At 39.4% G+C, this 22,417-nt stretch overlaps 2 protein-coding genes and 1 long non-coding RNA gene across 3 annotated transcripts in view; all 3 read left to right on the forward strand.

Annotated features, from left to right (window-relative positions):
* tanc2a (tetratricopeptide repeat, ankyrin repeat and coiled-coil containing 2a) overlaps window positions 1-17,950 on the forward strand; it is a 94,534-nt gene extending 76,584 nt beyond the window's left edge. The window contains exons 19-26 of the mRNA XM_007565463.2: window positions 4,021-4,154; window positions 4,236-4,359; window positions 6,281-6,456; window positions 6,719-6,851; window positions 8,164-8,255; window positions 8,337-8,471; window positions 12,573-12,673; window positions 15,197-17,950. Coding sequence (XP_007565525.2) covers window positions 4,021-4,154; window positions 4,236-4,359; window positions 6,281-6,456; window positions 6,719-6,851; window positions 8,164-8,255; window positions 8,337-8,471; window positions 12,573-12,673; window positions 15,197-17,039 — 2,738 coding nt within the window. The 3' untranslated portion in view covers window positions 17,040-17,950. The remainder of the gene's footprint in view (window positions 1-4,020; window positions 4,155-4,235; window positions 4,360-6,280; window positions 6,457-6,718; window positions 6,852-8,163; window positions 8,256-8,336; window positions 8,472-12,572; window positions 12,674-15,196) is intronic.
* The window catches only part of LOC107837793 (transmembrane gamma-carboxyglutamic acid protein 4), a 21,814-nt gene continuing 674 nt past the window's right edge, over window positions 1,278-22,417 (forward strand). Inside the window, exons 1-3 of the mRNA XM_016678239.1 lie at window positions 1,278-1,426; window positions 1,522-1,612; window positions 21,085-21,257. Of these exons, the coding sequence (XP_016533725.1) occupies window positions 1,385-1,426; window positions 1,522-1,612; window positions 21,085-21,257 (306 nt within the window). The 5' untranslated portion in view covers window positions 1,278-1,384. The remainder of the gene's footprint in view (window positions 1,427-1,521; window positions 1,613-21,084; window positions 21,258-22,417) is intronic.
* Window positions 8,486-10,756, forward strand: LOC103147230 (uncharacterized). Its single transcript, XR_477249.2, has 2 exons — window positions 8,486-9,343; window positions 10,177-10,756. It is a non-coding gene; the product is annotated as an uncharacterized LOC103147230 (long non-coding RNA).

A 22,417-nucleotide genomic window follows, 5' to 3' on the forward strand; every position in this document is an offset into this window, starting at 1 on the left:
CTGTCACGAGAGGACCCAAATTTGGGTCCTCTCGTGAATGACAGGTTAAGCAACCTACTTGCATACTGGATGTGGACTGTTGGATGTTAAATTCATGAGCAGTAAATATTGTTCTTATTCAGTAAATAACCAAAAAAAGCAAGGCAGATGCAGGCCTTTAAAATTGTGATGCTTTTTATGGGTCAAATAGACTCAAAAAATTGTAACAACAGCTGTGCAGGGGGCCCAAACAAATGTTTTGTCAGGGGGCCCACGATTTCTGGCAGTTCCCCTAAGTGATTGACACGATCAAAGGCCTTAGGGGTGTCAATAAACCCAATTAACACAGATTAATTTTTTCTTAGATATGCTCTTGCTGTCTCTTTCAGGCCATACATACAGAAATCAGTTCCCAACTTGGCTTTAAAACCAAATTGATTATCTGTTGTACTAATTAACTGATTGAGCCGACCAAGCAAGATTTTTTCTAAAAATTTAGATATCACACTAGCTAAAACTATTGGTCTGTAGTTATTAAGGCTACCAACCTTGCTAGTTTTGTCCTTAATTACTGGCACAAGGGTGACAGATAATGAGGAATCAGGCAACTGTCCATGGGTCATAAACCCAGAGAAAAACATTGCTAGCAACACAGCCACCTTTTGGCTAGCATATTTCAGATGTTCTGCTGTAATGCTATCAGAACCTGTTGCCTTATTCTCACACAAGTACACTATAGCCTGTTGGACTTCACTAAGGGTTATTATAGCCACATCACTCTTACCAATTTTTCCCAATCCATAGAGTTCACTTTTTACACAATTAAATAAGCAGAGTAGTGCTGTCTCCACAGCCCTGCTATATTATGAGCCCCAGATATGCCCTCTGTAGTGCTGGGGAGTGATGCAGCAGACCTGTTTAAAGCTCTGACATCATTCCAAAAGCCAATGGCATTACTACAAAGCAGTTTTTCAGCCATGGAGTCTGCTCTCATGTTCTGCTTAGATTTGGAAATGTATCGAATGGCAATGTTTAAACTTTGCACTGGTGAGTTTTTTATAATCTATCGTGCAGTATTACTACATAATAAATCTGATGATTTATTGTGTCATGCTGACTCAGTTTGAGCAGTACTCACCAGAAGAACTGATACTGTTTCTTCTGGTCCCTGTTTTGTTTGTTGGTCTCAGTTCCCTACGCAGCCAGTGAGTAAACAGAAAAACAGGCAGGCACTCAGACTGGTTTTGAGAGTTTCCTGCCTTCAGTTGACATGTTGCAGAACAGGTTTGTGGTCATCCCAACCCGCAGTATCGAGCCAGCTCAGTGTCAGGCTTCATAGCTTCTCCCATTTTGCTGAAAGTCTGAAGTGTTTAATGGATTCTTTTATCATTTAAGGGTTTGAAGAATGGGTCACTCTGCTGGTTGGAGGTGCAGTCCTGTTGGGCAGGTGAGTGCTCCTTTCATTTGTGCCATACTCTGCTGATTTCAGATCTTATGAGTTCACCCTAAAGACTTGTCCATGTTTTCCTGTTTCTCTTCTAGGCGTTTTTCTTGATGGCAGTATTGCATTGGATCGTGTTGCTGTCCCTGCTGCAGACAGGCCAATGTTATGTTCGTAACCAACAAGCACCAGGTAAAGAATTCTTCCTCTGACAGCAAACAAACACCATAGACTATAAAAGGAAAACTTTTTGAGTGAAGAATCAGAACTATAATACTTCTCATGTCTGTGTGAGATTATGATCTTACTATGCAAAGTGGGATGACTGTTGAAACTGAGTTAAGATTAGCTGATGACATCAGATAGAACCTGTCTGCTCTGTGCATTCCCTTGTGAAAAATAAATATACTAAGAATATTAAATTTTGAGAATACTTGAAGGCAATCATGACTTCCTTAATCTTTACACTTCAAGTTTAAGGATTATTTAACTTCAAGTATGTTATTTTGGAACAACTAATTTCGTAATTTTGTGTATTTTAATTGTAATTAAATTATAGAAAAACACAATTTAAAGTGTACTAAGTGTACTATCACATGCTTTTTGGATCTTTTAGTTGCATACCTTTAGTATGCAACTAAAGTGTGTTGCAGAAGGATGAACTGCAACACACTTTCAATTGAAAAAAACAACAAAACTTTGTACATTCAATATATTCACATTTTTCAAGAGTACATTGCCAATATACTATCAAAGAATTGTACAAATTGTCAATATATTAAAAGTTTACAGACAACATGCTTGTGAAAATTAGTACCACAATAAAATAAGTAGAGTTTAGAGAAATGTGAAAAATATTTCACCAAGGACAGAGTATTGTTTTAATACAATGTCACAATATTACTGCAGACAAACTGACATTTCTCCTTCCTAAGAACAGTGAGGATCAACGACAGAACATTCCCATTCACTGGACCATTGCACTTTACAGAGGGGTGGAAAAACATTTCTAGGTGACTTCTTTGCCTGTATATGTTAAAAGTAGAAAAAATAATCAGCAATACCATAAAATCAGTTGATGCTGGCATTAGCTATAAAGTGTGGCTTAAGTGTGGACTTAAGGGAGACGATGTGGAGGTTCATCCTCAGAACTGGTTGGTGATCTGGTGGAACCAGAGCCTCTTCTGAGTCAGGAAAGTTTTTAAGTTTTATAATACCTGATCTCTTGCTTCCTCTTTCATCTTCATTTGCTTAGACTGCAAAAATATGTTGAAGATAAAAACAATGATGANCCACGTTAAAGTTTGATGCAGCTCTGCTTTCCTGAATGGACCATCTTCATCTCCACTGCAGCAAACAGGCAGCTCTGTTTATAGATTACAGTACACTAAAAGGTTGCATTGTGCCCTTGTTTATATTTTTAATAATGTAATTCTGTAAAGACAAAATATGTCTGGTGGTCCAGCTCTGATTTACATATCTTGCTAAATTGCAGGTTTGAATATTACAATACTTTCTTATAACAAAATAGACCTGCAGAAAGAAATTACTAATAAAATATCTTACATATGCATAGTTGTATGCTCTATATAGAGATTTTCCTTAGCTTTGATTGTATATTTCACAATTTTGTAATTTATCATTGTTTATTAAACTCTGAAAGCTGATAGGCTTTGTTAATATTCTGTCCTATATGCGGTTAGATGTGCCCTTTTTACTTTTGAGTACCTGCCCCTTTAGTGGTCTCTGCACGGCCCTGACAGAACCTCTGAAGAAGCCTCTGACTGAACAACTTGTGTTCCTGTATAAGAGTCTCTTGAGGAGAATACCCAGGGTTCTCCATAACTGTCTTGAAGAATTCTTCTTTCCACAACGATCTCTAGATATTCCACAGTAGTGGATGACAAAGTCTCTTCTCTTGGATCACTGGGGGTTCATTTCTGCCTCAAAAAACGATTTGATGGGATGCTGGAAAAAACTATTGTTGTGCACAAGTTGTGCTAAAAGAAGTTAGCTTTTCAGGTCTAAAATAGCATCTCAGTGCTAAGCATGTTGCAGCAGCACAGACATCCATGCTAATGTCAGCATCCACAGTCCACATTTCTAGAGGAATATTTTTTCAAAGAAGCTAAGTGAATGATCTGGGGTTCCTGAAAAACTTGAAAGCTGAATGGATAATTGCACTTTGCACCAGTCTGATGATGGATAACATAAATAAACAGATTAAAACAATATCTTTGTTGTTGAGCTCATATTTTTATTTATTCAAACATTTTGCACCAAAGTAGTTTTTGATTTGAAAATCTATATTTTGTCAGAATATGGCTTTCAAATTAAAATGCAATTACTTTCTATTGATTACTTTCAGACCCTGCAGTCACTGCTTGTCTAAATATCTTTAACCAAACTGATTCTTTTATGTACAATAGGAAGAGTAGCTATGAGTTGGATGAATAGATAGGTGTTACTGAAGTGCTGTTAATTTGTGCTGTTGTGGTCTTTCATGCCCAAAAGGACTGGTTGAGGCCGAGTATTTTATTGTTGTTTAGTGTGGTTGAAAGCGATTGGAATGCTGATTGAATAGTTGGTGTGTGTATCAGCTCTGACAGCTGCAGCAGGCCATGGAAAGCTTGCTGTGTGTAGACTCCTGCTGGATCAGGGAGCTGCTGCTGAGCAAGGCAACAGGCATGGCATCACTCCACTCTTCAGTGCCGTGAGACAGGGACACACACAGGTAAAACCCACCTACAGGGTAACAGTTGGACTTAATCCCACAGAGACCAAATCTCTGCCTCTTCCTTTGTTTCTCCATCAGGTGGTGGAGCTGTTGCTGAACTATGGGGTTGAGGTGAACAATGTGGACCAGCAGGGTCGAACAGCTCTGATGACGGCAGCCTCAGAAGGACACATTACCTCCGCCCAGATTCTGTTGGATCACGGTAACATTCACCTTACAAGGCTTCTGAGTCCAAGTTTGACATATAGTGTCTTTGCAAAAGTATCCATGCCCTTGAACTTTCTTACATTTTGTCTATGTTTTCATAATTATTCTATTTCAAATAAAACTCTCAAATATGCCTATTTAATTCTTTTATTGCTTTTTACTCTGATACCCCTTAATATAGTTCAACCAGTTGCCTTAAAAAGCCATCTAATTCAATCTGAGTATTAATCAATTTGTTCTGTGAAGACCTCAGTGGGTTGTTGGGGAACATTAGAAAATGAGGATCATGAAGACCAAGGAACACAGCAGATAGGTCAGGTAGGTAGTGTTTGTATTCCAAACTTAGAACAAAGTTTTGCTCAATCCTTCTACTGAGCGTAGAAAGTGGATGGCACTGTTAGACAATGTACTAAGACATGGCCGTCCACTGAAATTTACAGGCTGGGTAGGGTGAATTGGAGAAGCAGCAAATTGAGGCAATGGTGACTGCAGAGTGACATCCCTGGCTGGTGAACATGTTGACATGAAAACTATTACTTGTACACTCAATATTCTGGCAAGAAAAAAAAAGCAGAAAAAAAACCTCACAGTGACACGTGGTTGTTGCATCATCATCTAATGGGGATGCTTATCATCAGCAGGGACAGGGTGCTGGTCAGAGTTAAAAGCAAGATGGACAGGAACAAAAGGTCCAGGAAGAAAACATGTTACAGACTGCAAAAAGCATGACTCTTTCCAGCTTCACGATGACTTGAAACATACAGTGAGTGGGTCCATGTACCTTTCATTCAATTGTGTTTTTGAAGTAGAATCAAAAATTTGAAAATTAAAAAATTTCATCTGCAACGACTAGTACTGGCGACATGTCCAGGGTGACCCTGCCTCTCGCCCGCAAACATTGAGTGTGAGCATCAGGAAGTATTCTGTTCCCATATAAATATGTGTTTCTCCTGTGTCAAAAGCCTACACTGCAACCAGAGAGGCAGGGATCCGACATATACATTTAGGAGGAGCTGTCTGTCTTTCCGTCCTCATCTTGGCACTCTGAAGACAGGAACTTCAGGAACAAGAACATTAACAGACAGAACCAATGTGTAGGGTTTGCCTGCAAAATAATACTAGCTATCTAAACAGCTAAACAGAATAAATGCAGAAACTTCACAGACTCATCAACAATATCTTGTGGACTTTACTGACATCAGTTTTTCTGTGAAACTGTAACAGGATAAACAAAGGAATACAAGTATCAGTGATTCAAAAGCAATGTCAAAATCACTGCACACACTATTGTTATACACAGACTAGCGGTCTTAGCGTAGTAACAGGCTGAGTTTACTACAAACATAATGATACATAATTTATCTATAAATGAATGTCTTCAGTATGTGATTAACTCAACTTATAACAGGGTTTAGCAGGGCTGAGGAGCTGCCATCTGGCTGCAACTGCATTGTACTTCCTGTTTTTCTACTTCTACTGATTTTTGATGACTAACTCAGAATGGAAAATAAGATAACAAAACAGTGAACATCACAACCACTGATGGGAATCTGTCAGAAACCCCACAAGGAATCTGGGAGCAGCTGAGGACACTCTGGTGCAGGACCCACCTGAACCCCACAGTAGTGCGAGGTGTCGGGACCAGAGGCGAGCCCATGAATAACAAAACACCAGAAGACTAGAAAATAAAACCCATAATAAAGCCATTAAAGACCCAGACAATGTGACAAAAGCAAGTTAGGATTTATCATTGTATTGTGAATATAAACAAAAAGCTCAAAGGGTATGAATACTTTGGCATGGCACTGTGTACTTGCACATGGAGGGTGAGTAACTTTTTACCATAAGAATCAACTTCTAAACTTACTGTTTGACAGTAAAATCAGTTAAGTGATTGTCATCTGTCTTCAAATTAGGGGCCTCTCTCAACCAGATCGATAGGGAAGGCTTGACTGCTCTGAGCTGGGCATGCCTCAAAGGCCAGTTCACACTGGTCAGGGAACTGGTGGAGAGAGGGGCAGCCACTGACCATGCTGATTGCAGCAGTCGAACACCTCTGGACCTGGCTGCCTTTTGTGGAGACCCTGAAGTGGTTAGCTAACACAGATACAGATGTGACTTCATATGACCAGACATGGTGTCCTCTAAATTCTGTCTGGAGAGCTAACAGAATTTGAAGATACATTTATTTGCCAAAACCCATTGTTGCAAGTTTTAACTGATTGAAAGATTTATGACTGAAATAATAAGTGAGTTCTGCTGGCTTGGAAGAGTGATGCTTAAGAATGACTATTTTTACTGTATTCATTGTCTTGGTAAAGTTGGTGTTTACTTACATGCCTGTGCTGCTGCAGGTCCAGTATCTAGTGGATCATGGAGCGTTGGTGGAGCACATGGACTGCAGTGGGATGCGTCCTCTGGACCGAGCAGTTGGCTGCAGAAACACTTCAGCAGTTATTGCTCTTCTCAAGAAAGGAGCTAAGATTGGTAGGAACATGACTCAGAATGTTTCGCTTCTATCAAAACGGTTAACGGTGGTAGGAGTTCACCCTGCAGTTGGTGGGTTGTGGGTTTGATCCCTGGTTCACTTGCGTTTGTCACTGGGCAAAACACTTCACCTGAGTGCCCAGTGGCACTGATTCATGGCAGTCTTGGTCCTGTCAGACTTCCAATGGACCCTGTGGAAACAGAGCAGTAGTGGCTACTGTCCAGTAGCTTGCCACCATCAGTTTAGTCTCAGTTATTCTTTAGTGTTAGAATTAGTTCCTGTTCCCCTGTGTTCTCTCCCTCACTCTTCTGTGCCACTTTCTCTCTCTCTCTCTCCTCAGTCTAATAAATAAAACATTTTATTTATAAGTAGTGCTGTGTCTTCTGTGCCATATGAAGCGCATATCAGGGCTTGTGTTGATGAAGCAGGTTGTGATGTTTGAAGCCTCGGCCAAGTGGGCCGTACCACGTGACTGATGCAGGAACTTGCGGATCGAAATAAATGGCAAAGTGCTGCTGTTTCACCAATCATGTTTTCTTGTTTTAGGATTTTATGGCATGTTTGCAATTCACTGGAGCATCTTTTTTCCAATGGACTGAAATTTCCTTTGTCTGACAGTGTTATATCTCTAAATAGTTTCACACAGTAATAAACCATCACATATAATGTCAAAAAACCAACAGTGGATCCTGTGTTCTAATTTCTGTTTTAAAAAGATAAGTGTCATGTCCAAATAAACTTTAGTGATGTATATAAAAACCCTCATCTGTACTGAGGTATTATTTAGCTCTGTCAAAAGGCAAGTATGCTAACAAGCTCAGCCAAGTCATTTTAGGATGCAAAGATGAGACAGTTTGAATCCACTGGAATATTGGGAAGGTGACGAAATGTTTCAGCCCAACTTCTGTAAACCTGCTGATGCGTTTCTTGCTTCACCAGCGCTCACAGATATGGGTATCTGTGAGCGCAATTTTAACTTTTAATACATTAAAAGTGTCATTATTAACCAAGTGACACTTCATGACAACAGTCAAACATTCATACAGATCTTCATGTTCATAACAGAAGCTATGTCATGTTTATGACAGTGTCATGTCAGTCTTATGCACAACCCTTCAAATAAAATATTACCCCACCATCTACACACCATGACAATAATGGGGAAACGATTCAAGGGCTTTGCTTTTGCAAGGTGCTGAAAATATCTGTTTTGGCTATTCATTCTACAGTAAGCCAAATTCTTTTTTTTCCACCTTCATTAAAGTAAATGTTAAAATATATTTATATTTATTCATGCCTATGTGTGCTTAGGACCAGCAACCTGGGCCATGGCCACTTCCAAGCCGGACATTTTAATGGTGCTACTCAGTAAAATTATCCAAGAAGGAGACAGACTGTACAAGGTGAATACTACCACTAATGTCCAGGATAATAACATGCACTGCTACTGATATTTGCAGTATTTCATGTGTGTATATTTACAGCAAGGAAAAGTGAGAGAAGCTGCACAGTCCTACCAGTCAGCCCTCAACAAGTTTCCTGGAGACGAGCTAAAGACATTCAAACAGCTCAGAGTGTGTGTGCTGCTCAACTTGTCCCGCTGCCACCGTAAAATGAATGTGAGTCTCCATCTCCTGGGTTGTTGTGTGTTTTTTTTAATCCACGGTCAGTTGAAGTAAATTAGGATATTTTTTAAAAGTAAATTTTTTAAGAACTCAGTTCACTAAGTGAGACACATTATATGGTCTAATTCCATTCAGGGTGGAATTAGACCATGTTTTTATGCATTTATTTCTGTTTAATTATGGTTTTTCACTTTCAGTTAAGGAAAACACATTTAAAGTGAAACTAAGGCCACATTTTTTTTGCCGATAGACTGTCTAAATACATCATTTAAAGTGCCTCTTTAGGGTTCTTTTAAATGGTAGAAAAACATATTCTGAGGTCAAATTGTAAATCTGATTCCTGTATTTGGTCTCTAATTAGCTACAGAATGTTTTAAAGTGTTGGAATTAACCAAAAATCTCCTTTGAGAAAAACCGTGCAGTTTTGTGACGTAACGGCTGAGCTGATTGCTGAGCTGAAGGTGGTTTTGTTTGCTCTGGTGTGGTAGAAACTTGTTTAAGTGCGACTGCTCAGGCTGTCTGGACACGGTGAGAAAAGACAACAAAAACATTATTTTAGCCTTGGGTGAGATTCATCCAGCTGGAAAGGCAGGATTTCACCACCGACAATGTGAACTAACACGGCGATCTGTAGTCTGCACTTCAGAGAAGGCTAACAACGAAATGAATGCTACATGGGACCCAGAAGAAATGACTAAATCAGACAGAAATCCACTGCAGCACCACTATAACACAGCAGAGGCACAGAGGGGAAAAACAGCACTGATTGGGAGCAGAGACAAAACACTGGCTGTTTCCTCCAGCAAGCAGCAGAAGCTCTGGAGCTACTCCCCAGTCAGCAGCTCCTAAACTGGAAGAACCCAATGGTAGGTGGTACATAACGTTTAATGTTTCAGTACTTTCAATAATTAAAATGTACTGGTGCAAAGTTTAATATTTTGCCATGTCTAATTAGAATGTGTGCAGCTAAGTACAGATCGCACTTTTCTCATTTGCAAAAATGAAGCGTTAAAGAAGAAATTTATCTCTCTGATCGCTGTGAACTAATTACTAATTTATGCGGTAATTCAAATTAAAACCAATCATTCTGGTGCATTTTGGTTGCCTCAGGATGAATTTATTACTTTAAACTATTTGTTCTGAAACTTTTTATCTAGCCGTGTCCATTCCAAGACCAGTCACTTAACCAGTGTCTGGTCTTGGAATTAAATTGGAACCAGTCACCCGTTCCAATTTATTTCAATGATTTATCTGTTTTGTAATCACTTTTCCAGCAAGAATAGCTAATATTATCTCTGGGCTTGTGCTTTACCAGAATCACAAACATCTTCAGGTTACTGCAGGTTGTCCTGCTGCTCTGCTTGGACAGACTTTAGTTGATCCAGGAATTTGTATTTAATTCAATTAAACCATAACACTCATTTCTAGCCGTTTGTGGGCACATTAAGTTCTAACGGTTGATAATATTGGAACATTGTCATTAATGAATATATTGAATTTTTATATCATAGTTTCCCAAAATCAGACATAATATATGAAATGCAAATATGTGAATCTCTCCTAACTTATCAAATTAAGGTACAATCTGTAAAATGGTAGAAAACAGTTTTAGAAAGTTTTGTCATTTAAATCAAATGTATACACCTATACTGTTTATATATAAAGTCTAATTAATGTTTTTGGATGCACGGTTTTGCAGATGACAGATGCAATATTGCAGTTGGAAACCCCAGCAGTAACTCCTGGCACAACTGATGAACAATTTGAACCTTACATGACGGATGACTGCATATCTGACCAGTGCCAGTAGCCCCGTCTTTTCCCCCACAACAATCTCATTCATGTGGTCCTGGAGAACAGAGCCATGCTCCACAAAAACATGACGGTTTTCTGGGATTTATGGTGACAATTTGTACCAAGTCAAAGCTGCTACAAAATCAGAAACTAATTAAAACTAAACTTGTAATATTTGTATACAGTTTATGTGGCCAAAGTATTCTATAAAGGTTTATTACTTCAAAACTGTGAGGCCAGAGTCGTCTTCTGAAAGCCTTTGTTGTCCTCAGCTTCATCAGGTGAGGCTGTTCTGATGATTGCAGATGTGCTGCCCAATGATGCCTGGAGTCCAGCAGATCATCTGCCTATAGGCAACACATCTGCAAGTTATATAAAGACTATTAAATTGTCACATTCAATACATTTCATGTTTTAGCTCCTCAGGAACATTTTGATGAATGCAGTTTAATTGTATACAACATTAAACATTTTGTGAAGCTGAATGTTTTTGTTTATTTACCTGTGATGTTGCGTAGCCAAATTGTACAAAACTGTACAATTTGAAAAATAAGAAATGTTATTGTTAAATGACAGGTGTAGGGGGGCCCTCCCTAAATGTAATAAGGTAGCCATAGTACATTATCTGAACAGCAGCTCTCACCAGAAGGCTGGTTGAAAATTGACAAGCTGGTATGGTAAGACTGAACATGAATTCTAGAACATGAGTTCTAGACTATACACACTCACCAGTATTGCTGTCCATTGGTCCAAAGTGATCACACACACACCTGAAATAATACATTATGAGAAAAAGCCCCAAAATTCTAAGAACTAAAAAGAAATTCTCCATAATAGAATTTATTGGTTCAAAGAAATTTTATTTGTACAGAATTAAGCTACAGTGAGCTTGGCTTGTATTCATGTATAGCAGTGACATGGGAAATAAACACCAGGTACTTCATCTAATGGAGCCAGAGTCCCAGCTTTGACCTGGACGAGGCTGTGGAGAGTGTTATTAAATCTTCCAGAGGTATGAATATTTCTGAGCCTAATTGTATGTATGCTTATTTATCTATTTTTTCATGGTAGATATATTCCCATAAAAATTTTGTTTTCCATTACAGTATCTGTTGTTCTACTGTTTACTATGCTGTCAATAATTCTAGCTTCTGGCTCACCTGTGAGCCTTCAATCTTAAACATGTCACCAATTTAATGCTCAGGATTGGTCACATCCTCCAGGTCCTACTGAGTGTTTTTAGTTGCACATTCCAGAATGTTCTCCTCCATCTACATTAATGGTTGCCGCTAGGGACCTATTCTCAGGTGGAGCAGTAAGCAGGCTAGGTAGAGACAGTACTAGTACCTTTTATTTTGAGATATTGGCCATTTTTGCACCGAAAATGTGAATTTAAATCCTGTTACGATACAAAGGTTTCAACATGCTTAAAGTGAAAGATGCACTTTAAGGTTTTATCTTGATGTTTCTGTACAAATTTTGACATTTTTATGCAAGTTAGTTCTATAACATAAAACCTTTTTTGTGTGTTTGCATCGGTGCCTAAACAGTTGAATTCTCCTATTGTTTAAAACGATACAGCTTTTCATCATACAACCCTCCTTTTGAGCATACAACAATCTCATCCAGACACAAACACCCATCTAACCTAGTGACAAGTCAGGAGTTGGAGTAGCAAGCATGGCTGTGGCGAACATTGATCGATAACGTTATTGAGCTTTACAAATGCTTGTAAAAGGCCTGTACAAACTTTTTTTGGGTCTACACCTAAAATGTTACACGTTTCTTTGGTATATGACCTTATGTTGTAGCTCATACAATTGATATATAAAATCAATTTAAAATATACCTATTGTGGTCTTAACACTTTTCTTATGAAACTTATGATAGACTAAATTCACTTTCAAGAGTGGAAAATTGTTTAAGAAATAAAAGTCTAACCACTTTAGCCATGTGTTTCTTACATTCAGAAGCTTCATTAAATAATGCCTTCCTCCTATCTATTTGGTGTCATGATCAACAATTTTTCTTTCTTTGCCGCTTCCTAGAAACAAAAGGTGGCTCAACTTACCCTTTGGCTCAATTGACCCCAGTCTCCCTACGGAGGCTGCAGACTTTGACGCAGCCAGTCTTGCTACAAGTGCCATCCTCTGTTTTCTTCCAGCATGTCTTTCTTCCTTCCTCCTTGCATCTTCCTGTCAGATTACTGTCAAATAAAGGCCACTAGTACCAAAACAATTATAGTATTTTTTTGAGTGGAACTTCAAATCTTTGTGTATTATTTGTGTGTTTTTGTGATAGGACTTCAACCTTGCTGAGGAATTTGCTACAAAGGCTCTAGAGCTGAAATCCAACTCCTACGAGGCCTTTTATGCCCGAGCCAGGGCTAAACGAAGCTGCAGGTATCTATTTATTCCATCACAAAAGTTAATCAGTTTGACTCAGAAATTGCCAGTTACATGAAATTAAATTGGCAAAGCAGGTTAAAGGCTATTTGTCAAGTTAGTGGCATAGAGAGCATGAAAATATTCAGTGTATTTTCTTTCATTTGTTTGTGATCTTAGCCTCTGAATAAAACTATCATGCTTAGTTTTGTAATGGATTCAGACATGACTGATTTTCAGTTAATGCTGGGTGATCTTTAAATTTTCAGTGATGTCTTCTAAACAGCACAAATGGACATTTTATCAGCACAAATGTGCTGACACCAATTTGTTTGACGTGAAGAATATGTGGGGGTTGGCTCACCTTTCATGACTTCAGGAAACTTTTACTAAATTCTTTAACATGATAGTAGCACAAACAAAAACACTTGTAGCGCAAACATTTGGCACCAATTATGTTGGAGTTGAAGAAGGTAAGGAAAGGTGGGGGGAACTGGTTGACCTTTTGACCTTGAAAATTGTCTTAATATCTTCAAAACAAAAGCAACACAAAGACTTTTATCAGCACAAACGTGGCAGAGTTTGACACCAATTTTTTATTTCGTAAGTGTGGTGAGGCTGGTTGACATTTTCTGACCTCTACAAACATTTATTAATATCTTTGAAATTACAGTAGCACAAACTAAAATTTCTGCTGTACAAAAGTTTGATACCAATTCTATTTGATTTGAAGAAGGTGGGAGGTCCAAATTCATTCGAGTGAGAAACTATTATCCTGACTTGGAAACTATGTAGAACCTATTTCTACAGCAATATTTCAGTTCTTAATTGGTGACTTTAATTTAAAAGATGGGATCCTTGATATGATTGACCAAAAGGAGCTGCCTCTGGGGGGTGGCTGGACTCAGACTTAGAGAAACGGTAGGGTGTGCCCTCATCCAGGGAAAGTTCAAAGTGGAGCTGCTGCATTAAGAGGAGACAGTTGAGGGGGTATGGTTATGCACAAATGTTTAGATGATCACAATGCCTCCTGGACGCCTCCCTTTAAAGGTTTTCTGAGAAAGTCCCACTGGGAGGAGACCATGTCTGGTCTGGAAATGCCAGAATGAGCTGAAAATGTTCAAATTCTCAGTGTCAAAGTGTTAGTGATTTTGACCCGATTTGGATACGAGGAAGATGGTAAATGGGTGGATAGATTGATGGATGACTTTAATTCATATTTTACTTCTTTACGTTACATTTCTTTGAACCATTGTACTGGTCTCTAGTAGTGGTGTGCGATCGATCAGCCACTGATCATAAATCAGCCAGTTTTCATGAAAATGTATATGATGGGAGTTCCCCGATGACTAGCTGTAGTTGCCAATCACAAAAACTGATCACCCATGTCTCACACTTTGCATGTCCCTTTTTCCTTCACTTTGCACAAGTGTGCAGCAGCAAATCCTAAGCAATGTCATGTGTAAAAGTGGAAGTTTGTGTCTTGTGATGGAAAATGACTTCGGGGGTGAAGCACATCATCAAGCTAACTGACCAGAGGTGGAAGATGCCGAGTTCCATCGACTGCTCTTGCTGATAAACTTCTGCTACTGGAACGTAAGCACAGATGTAGAGCCGTTCAAGCTCCACCAGACAGTGGACTCTCACATAGAAGGTCTGGTTGAAGCTGCAACATGTAACTTAAAAGCAGAAGTTTTTATGTATTACAACTTTCACTATGTCCTAACATGAAGCAGAATCTGTGAAAAAAATCAAGTTGATTTGCCACCTCCTTGTATTCTGAGGAATACTCCATTTGGTTAGGAACAACCAATCAGAGCCAGGAGGCGGGTCTTAGTGCTCAGTCACTTTTGACATTGCAGAAGTTTGCACTGACTGCAAAACTGACTGAGAGGACTCTGTCAGTTTTGATTTAGTGACTTAGGATTGTTTATTTGAATGCAACCTGTATTTGACTTTGAACATTTCCTTTTTTACTTGACTTTTTTTCTTTTTTTACATAGGTAGTGTTGAGAGATTTATTTGACTTTATGTATAATTTGGGATGTTACTGCCTTAATGTCAACTATTGTATTGCTGATTGCAGGTTGTTAAGTTGTCCTTTTGACCTAATTTTTGCTGTTTGTATGTTGTCTAAATTACTTGATTTTATGGTTCCCTTTTGCTAGATCACATAGCCAGTAGCATTTATACCTATATGAAAAAAACAAAACAACCAATCCATGTGATCAGTATTGGTGATTGGCACTGACTGGTGATTGATATTGGAATCAGCAGCAAAAAACCTGATTGGAGCACCCCTAGTCTCCAGCACATCTGAAACAACTTTCTTTGGAGATTTATAATCAGGTCAATTATCGCCCATCCATGGAGAGGCAAGTCAAAAGAGGATAACAGCTAAAAAGATTAGGAAACACAGGGTGAAGTTACTTATTTGTAGAATAAATTTTATGAACGAGTTCAACAAAGTTAGAAGTTCCATTTTCTCTGTTTCTTTGACCTTCTTTAAAATGCTCTGTTTTGTTTTTGGTGTCCCTTCAGACAGTTCCATGCTGCGTTGGAGGACCTGATTGAGGCCAGCTGTCTATGTCCATCCAACAGGGAGATCCACCGCCTTCTGTCTCGAGTGAAAGAAGAGTGTCGGCAAGTTTCACAGCAACAAGAATCTCCCTCTGCTTATCAACACCAGATGGCGATGTCCACCAGTGAAGCCAGGTGTAGGGGTTCCAACTGTCTTCATGTGCAGAACATGGAAAGCTTTAACAGGGAAGACGAGGAAGTGGAGAAAGAAAAAGATGTGTATTTCAAGGAAGATGAAGACTTTTCGTCCTTTCTTCTTCCTCACACAGTTCAAAGTCTTGACACCCATTACTACCCCGGACGGAAATCACCATCTTCTCTCTCTCCAACTCATATGCATCAGTGCCCCCCTAGTCCCACTCATTTAGCAGACCTCTCTTCCCCCAGTCATTCTTTGCTACCTCCCACTTCCCCCAGCCATCATCATGTTAGTGCTCCTTCATCACCCCTGCAGCATCCACAAAGAGCTGGCTCAATGTTTGAAAGTGGAGGACAACACCACCTTCAAACTGTCTCAGTGCTTAGCCCAGGAGATCATAATCAAGGCAGGCATCAGAACAACCTTGGTTCCGATCAGAAATCCCTGCTAAAACGCAGCCCTCCCAAAAGCCAGTGGCTCCAGAATACCAAGGCTGAGGTCATCCTAAGCAGTCAGCCAAGCTCCTCAGTCCACTCTGGTTTGGTTTTAGGGAGTTCTGCCTCCTCCCAGTTTACCAATCTTCCTGAAGAGTTAGCAGCGTTATGGGAAGGCTTTTACCCTAGACCGTTTGATGTCAGACATGGCCCACTTGTCTGTGGTGGTGTTGGTTCCAGAGCGTCTCATGTTTTGGACAATGTGGGTGTTTCACTTGTTTGCCAGACACAAGCAACACCTGTGCATGGCAGAGGAACAGCAGCGGACAGATTGGTAGTAAGTGTTTTTAGCCAGCCTCAACAGTTCAGCTGCAACCAGTCTAAAGCAGCTTACTACCCAATGGAAGTTACAGAGCCAACTATGGGCAATCAGTCACTGCAAGACTTTAACTATCAACACCAGGGTGAACTTCATCTCCCTCTTAATGCCCACCCGACCTCCACCTTCACTCCTCCTCCCAGGTCTCTTATACACTCCCAGAGTGTGAATGTGCGCTTTTCTTCCAACACTGCAAGTGGACTGCTAACTAATGAAGGTCAAGGTTTCAGGACCTCAGTCTCTGCCCAGCACATGGATCTACCTTTAGAATCTGTGGGAGATGCTTATGGTTGTCATGATGATCCTTTTCTTAATTCCTCTAAGCAGTCGGAGATCTGCATGACTGGAGGAGGGACATATCCTGGAGAGGCAGGGCGTTCTTCCAGGAACACACCTTTTATGGGCATATCAGACAAGTCGGTACGGGTGCACCAGCAGTACCAGCAGCAGGTTCCTTCTAGTTCAGCATCCTGCCTCAGCCTCTCTCGCTCCTGGGCTGTTTCTTCAGTCGACACAATTGTCACGTCACCTAGCAAAAGCCCTACCAGCCAGAGAGGCTTGGCTCCGGAAGCCCCATTATCTAATGCCTACTATAAATGTAGCAACAGCAATGCTCACAACAGCCACCTCCACCTTGCACAGGTCCAACTGGACCTGTGCAAGGTGGTCCCTAGTAACAATCAATGGAATGAAGATTTGGGGCAAGTTTCAAGTCAGAACCCTTCCTATCTTGATGTGAAGGTTGCCCAAACACTGCCGGTTAGCCAAAACTGCTCTGACAGGTCAGTAGAAAGGATTGTACCTACCTCTCCTGTCAAACCAAAAGGGCCCTTTGTTGAGTCAAATGTGTAAAGAAGAACAAACAATAAAAAAGGTTTAAAGGATCTCATCGGGAAGTGTATTTCAAGTTGGGGTTTGGAATTAATAACTGCTTAAAATAAACTATCCTCAGAAGTTAAAAAGTCAAATGCACAACTAAAATCCCAAATGGCACTCACTTCCAGGTTTTGGTTGGACAAGACTGCACTTTACTGGACATTGTCACCAGTATCCAGCAGAATTCTGAAAGAGTCTAAAGTATATTCTAAAATTTTGAAGAAAATCATAACTCAAAAGAACACTTTCCCAGTTGCTGCACTGAAGTTCTACATTCAATATCAGTTTTTAAATGACCAGCACACACTCTAAGCATTTAATCTTGCATTGAAGTTTAACAACAAACATTTAACCTGGTTTGGTATATTCAGGCAGAGCAAGGAATGATTATTGGGGGAAAAAGAAAAACAAATTCTCAATCATCAAAGCCACACAATGGTAGAGGAGTATTCTGTGAAATGGAAACAGTGGAAAAAAACATCAAAATTTTTCTTTCTTGTTCATCTCCCTTATCTTTCACGCTTTTTAACAGAAAATGGCTCAGTATTACAGCGATTCATTCACTAAAGTAAGTAAAGCACTGTTGTTACCTTTTCCTGTTGCAATGCCATCTGGAATGACATAAATAGAAAGAAGTGGGCTGTAAAAATTTTCATCAGTATCTCAGACCCAAAGCCATAGCTTCAGAAAGTTGGACAATGCATTAAAATTATTAAACACTACTCTGCTGTAAATAAAATGGTTTCTATTTATCAGATATTTTTCAGTTGTGTCTGTATTTAACTATACAAATATTTTATTTTGAAACTGAAATTAATTTTGTTTGTGCCATGTGTGATGAATTTGTGGCATCTTATACTTGGACAAAAAAGCAATTTTGTCTTTTCCAATTTGGTCAGTCTGTTCATGAGGCATGGCTGAATCAAAGTTATCAAAACGATGACTTCTCGTGCATGCTGAAGGGGCGTGGCCAGGCCTCAAAGTTTACCCTGAATGGTCTGTCTGACCCCTTTGACCTAATCAACATGAAACTGTGTCCAGATGTAACTTGGTTTCCAACACTGACCGTTTTCGGTGGAGCAAGTGGGCGTGGCGGCTTGGCGAAGTGACCTGTGATGCCATTGCCATACCTTCCACAGTTTCAAGTTGAGATGCACCAAACTCATTGGGATCGATCCTTGTCCAGCCCCCCAACAGGAATACGCAACAATATTTGGTGGGCATGGCCTAATTTCTCTACAGCCCTAGAACAGGGGTGCCCAAACTTTTTGAGAGCAAGATCTACTTTTTCTCTCACCAGCCGCCTGAGATCTACCTCATGTCACAACATAAAAATCGCAAATTAAACTCCGTTGACTTATTTTATATGCGAATATGCATCAGCTATAGCAGAAATAAAACCCAACGCAGTTCCTTCCTCAGTGAGATTCTGACACTGGGAGCAGCTTACTGGTTTCTCAGTCAGAAGCTGGTTGCAAACCTGATGCCAGCAGGTGTCAGTCAGTCATGGTAGATCTGAAATTTGGTTTGATGACATCAGTATGAGAAACTACAGACTGATAGGAGGAACCAAAGAGCCCAGTAAAGGAAAATCTTCTGAATTCGGGATATAATTAATTTAGTTTCACATAATTACCCATTTGTTTGTTAAACAAATGAAATATATTTGTCCTATTTGATGTTTGTTGTGACGTATACTCACAAACGAGGTCATTAGTCCAATTTTGTCGTTTATTGAATGTTCAGAAACTACAGCAGGTGTGATGAGCCACAGCAAAGGTAAACAAAGGTAAAACAACCCGAACAGACGATCAACTCAAAACCACTCCTACCTTTTTACTCTCTGTCTCTTTGTCGTTTAAGCACACCCGTTGCCGTGCCAACCGCCTGCACCCCACAAGCCGAGCAAGGATTACATTAAAAACACAACATTCAGTCCGTTACAATATCATGTTTCCAGGTTTGATATTTATTTCTCGATTATTAATAAGCCTCTCATGAACACAGCGGTGGTTGAGTAGCTAATTTAAACTCCTGCTCTGCTCGTCAGTCGGTTTTTGAGTCCCCTTAATTTTTTCTCTTTTTTTTTGTTAATGGGACTGAAAGGCACTGAATTGCGCAACACCTTGTTGAAACAATAACTACTGAGATTATTCATTTTAACATGTTTTGTTGATTTTTTTATAATTATTCTTTTTTAATGAAGCTACAAACGTTTAGGATCTTAGTGAATATTTTTGATAAGCCCGTCAGAAGAGGAAGGGCTGGTCTCAGCGTCCTGGCGGCGTTCAGATGGTCATCTACCGAGATCGACTCAAAACCTTTCTGCGATCGACCGGTCGATCGCGATCGACGTATTGGGCACCCCTGTCTTAGAATATTTTAAATGATCAGCGTCAAGCCACGCTTTAACGCAGAGTTACGAAACTTGGTACACATTATATCTTGTCATTGTCAAGAACTACAAAAAAGTCTCTTGGAGCCATGGTCCAAACCCAAAGGAAGTCAGCCATTTTGGGTACATTGTATCTGGTCAAACTTGTCCGACAGCTTATACAGACTTCAGAATCACTCAGCAGAGTCTTGAGGCCAAGGGCGTAGGAACAAGTCTGTCATTGGGGGGGACGCATATCGGAAACCTGACAGATCAGTAAATAGCTTGAGCAGAATTGTCAAACAATTTATGCCATCCAGGGCCGTGCAGAGACCGCTAAAGGGGCAGGTGCTCAAAAAAAAGGGCACATCTTACCGCATTCTAGGACAGAATATTAACAAAGCCTATCAGCTTTCAGAGTTTAATAAACAGTGATAATTTACAAAATTGTGAGATATACAATCAAAGCTAAGGAAAATCTCTATATAGACCATACAGCTATGCATATGTAAGATATTTTATTAGTAATTTCTTTCTGCAGGTCTATTTTNTTGTCTTATCGTCTAACACCGACTAGAAGGTCACCAGCTTGAATTTACTTCCTGTATTAACCAAGATAATTAAAACTATAAATAAATTAAATGTTATTTTTATTTGGAGGAATAAAAATCATTATATATGAAAAGATTACCTGATTAACCCATAAAACTCATGAAGTAGGTGGAGGAAATGCAGTGTACTTTAAATTATGAACGGTATTTTTAAATAAAATCGGCAACAGCACATATTTCTTTTGAGTACCATTCTTCAATACAAATAGATTTTCTATCAATCAGAATGTACCTGTTAATCCACACTGGAATATTATGTGGCAAAAATTATGAATAAAAATGAGTTTCCATTAAAGAAGAACCTGTTTATGAAAATCTGCTGTTTCTCTGCCAATCTGCTCAGCTCAAAATTGCACCAGAAGAGAAGGGGAAATCCTCCTATCTCATTAAAACACCAAAATGGGTGATTTTGAGTTCCAGAAAGATTTTTGTCAGCTCCTTGAATAAATAATAATAGTTTATTTGGTTCTGCTAAAATTGCATCTCTGATCACTGATGACAGTGTGTAAAGCATTAATTTATTACAGAGATTATCTGGATATTTCAGATTTGTTTGTCTAAATAGCCTCTGCCAGAAACTTCTATTTCTGTGTCGGGAAATTTCAATTCCATCATATGTGCCAGCATGAACTCTGTTATTTGGATTGATACGCTCTGACCTATTTCTTTTTATATATAATTTTATGACTATAAAATCAGAACAACCTCAAGTTCTCTGTGTATTTTTATTTCCAAATGAGTGAAACCACCACTATTTTCCTGTTGATAAACTCTTGATTCTGCTTAAGCACATTCGGAATCGGAGTCCTTCAATCCTACATTCAGAATCCTTCAGAAAGTTATGTGGACTTTTTTCTGCCACATGCCAAAAGTTTACTCTTAAAACACCCCAAGGTCTCTGTTTGACGATGAAAGTTCCCCAACATTGTTCAGTTAAAACCTCTCAAGAATTGGACCTCCACTCGTGAACACAACACTGCAGCCTGTTACAGTCTGGTTTCTTTCACTGATCTGCAAAATGACTTGATTCCTGCAGGAGATCCAGTGTTTTTGGATGCAGAGTCAGCAACATCCTTCATGTCTCGCTCCTTGCTTGCTAACTACTGGGACTTTGAGCTGGTGATGCAGGGTGACCTGAAGAGGGAATGCATAGAGGAAACGTGCAACTATGAAGAGGCCAGAGAAGTTTTTGAAGATGACGAAAAGACAGTAAGGATGCTGAGAGTTCATTCAGATGTTATGCCTGAAACAAATCAGTTATGTACTGAAAATACTACCTGTCTTAACAAAAGCATTCATACACCATAAACATTTTTGCATTTTACCATGTTACAGCCACAAATCTCATTCCATCATCTCAACATGGAGAGATGGTGGACCCCCATCTCTCCATGATGGCGGTCCTGTTCTGCTTAGATTAGACCAGGGGTGGGCAACTCCAGGCCTCGAGGGCCGGTCTCCTGAAACTTTTAGATGTGTCTCAACTTCAACACACCTGAGTCAAATAATGAGGTCATTAGCAGAACTCTGGAGAACTTGACTGCACTGAGGAGGTGATTCAGTTATAGGATCCAGGTGTGTTGGACCAAGGAGACATCTAAGAGTTGCAGGACACCGGCCCTCAAGGACCAGGGTTGCCCACCCCTGGATTAGACCATTCCAGAACTTATTGGCTTATATAGAAACATAAATATTTTAAACACAACAGGGTGAATGGTGGCATCATGCTCTGGAGTTTCCTTTGTTCAGCAGCAACAAGAAAGCAGGTCAGAATTGATGAGAAGATGGATGGAGCTAATGATGAGGTGAAGAAAACCTGTTGAGGCCTGAATACAAAGTGCAATACAACAGTGCATGTTACTGCAAATGGTGGTAACAGCATCATGCTGTGGGATTTCTTTTAGTAGCCATTTTTTTTTGCTGCTCTGTGACCCTAAACATAAAGTCACAATTTAAGTCTTCTAGATGGTAAATATTGCAAAGATATGCTGCTATGACGATAGTAAAAGATGAATTTAAAGACTTTTATATGATTAAGTAGCTGTTGTCATTCTCGAAGCACTCTTGGAAAAGTAAAGGGCGCATGCAAAACCGTGAATTTAACAAAAAGATCTTTATCGAAGAAGAAAAAGCGAATACAAAACATAAAGATCCAAAATCTTATTACAATTTCTTTTCCTTCTTTCCCAAAAAAACATGGCACACACAGTCAAAAATTGTATTGTATTGTATTGTGAAATCATTACTGTTTAAACTTTACCTTTAATAACATAAAGTTACCTAATTTTTAAAGGGCAATCAGTAATACTTATAACAAATTTATATCCGTAATGGGTTCTTGGTTAATGTAAAGTTGTCATAACAACGAC

Source organism: Poecilia formosa, unplaced genomic scaffold (genome assembly GCF_000485575.1).
Source record: "Poecilia formosa unplaced genomic scaffold, Poecilia_formosa-5.1.2 Scaffold176, whole genome shotgun sequence".
NCBI lineage: Eukaryota > Metazoa > Chordata > Actinopteri > Cyprinodontiformes > Poeciliidae > Poecilia > Poecilia formosa.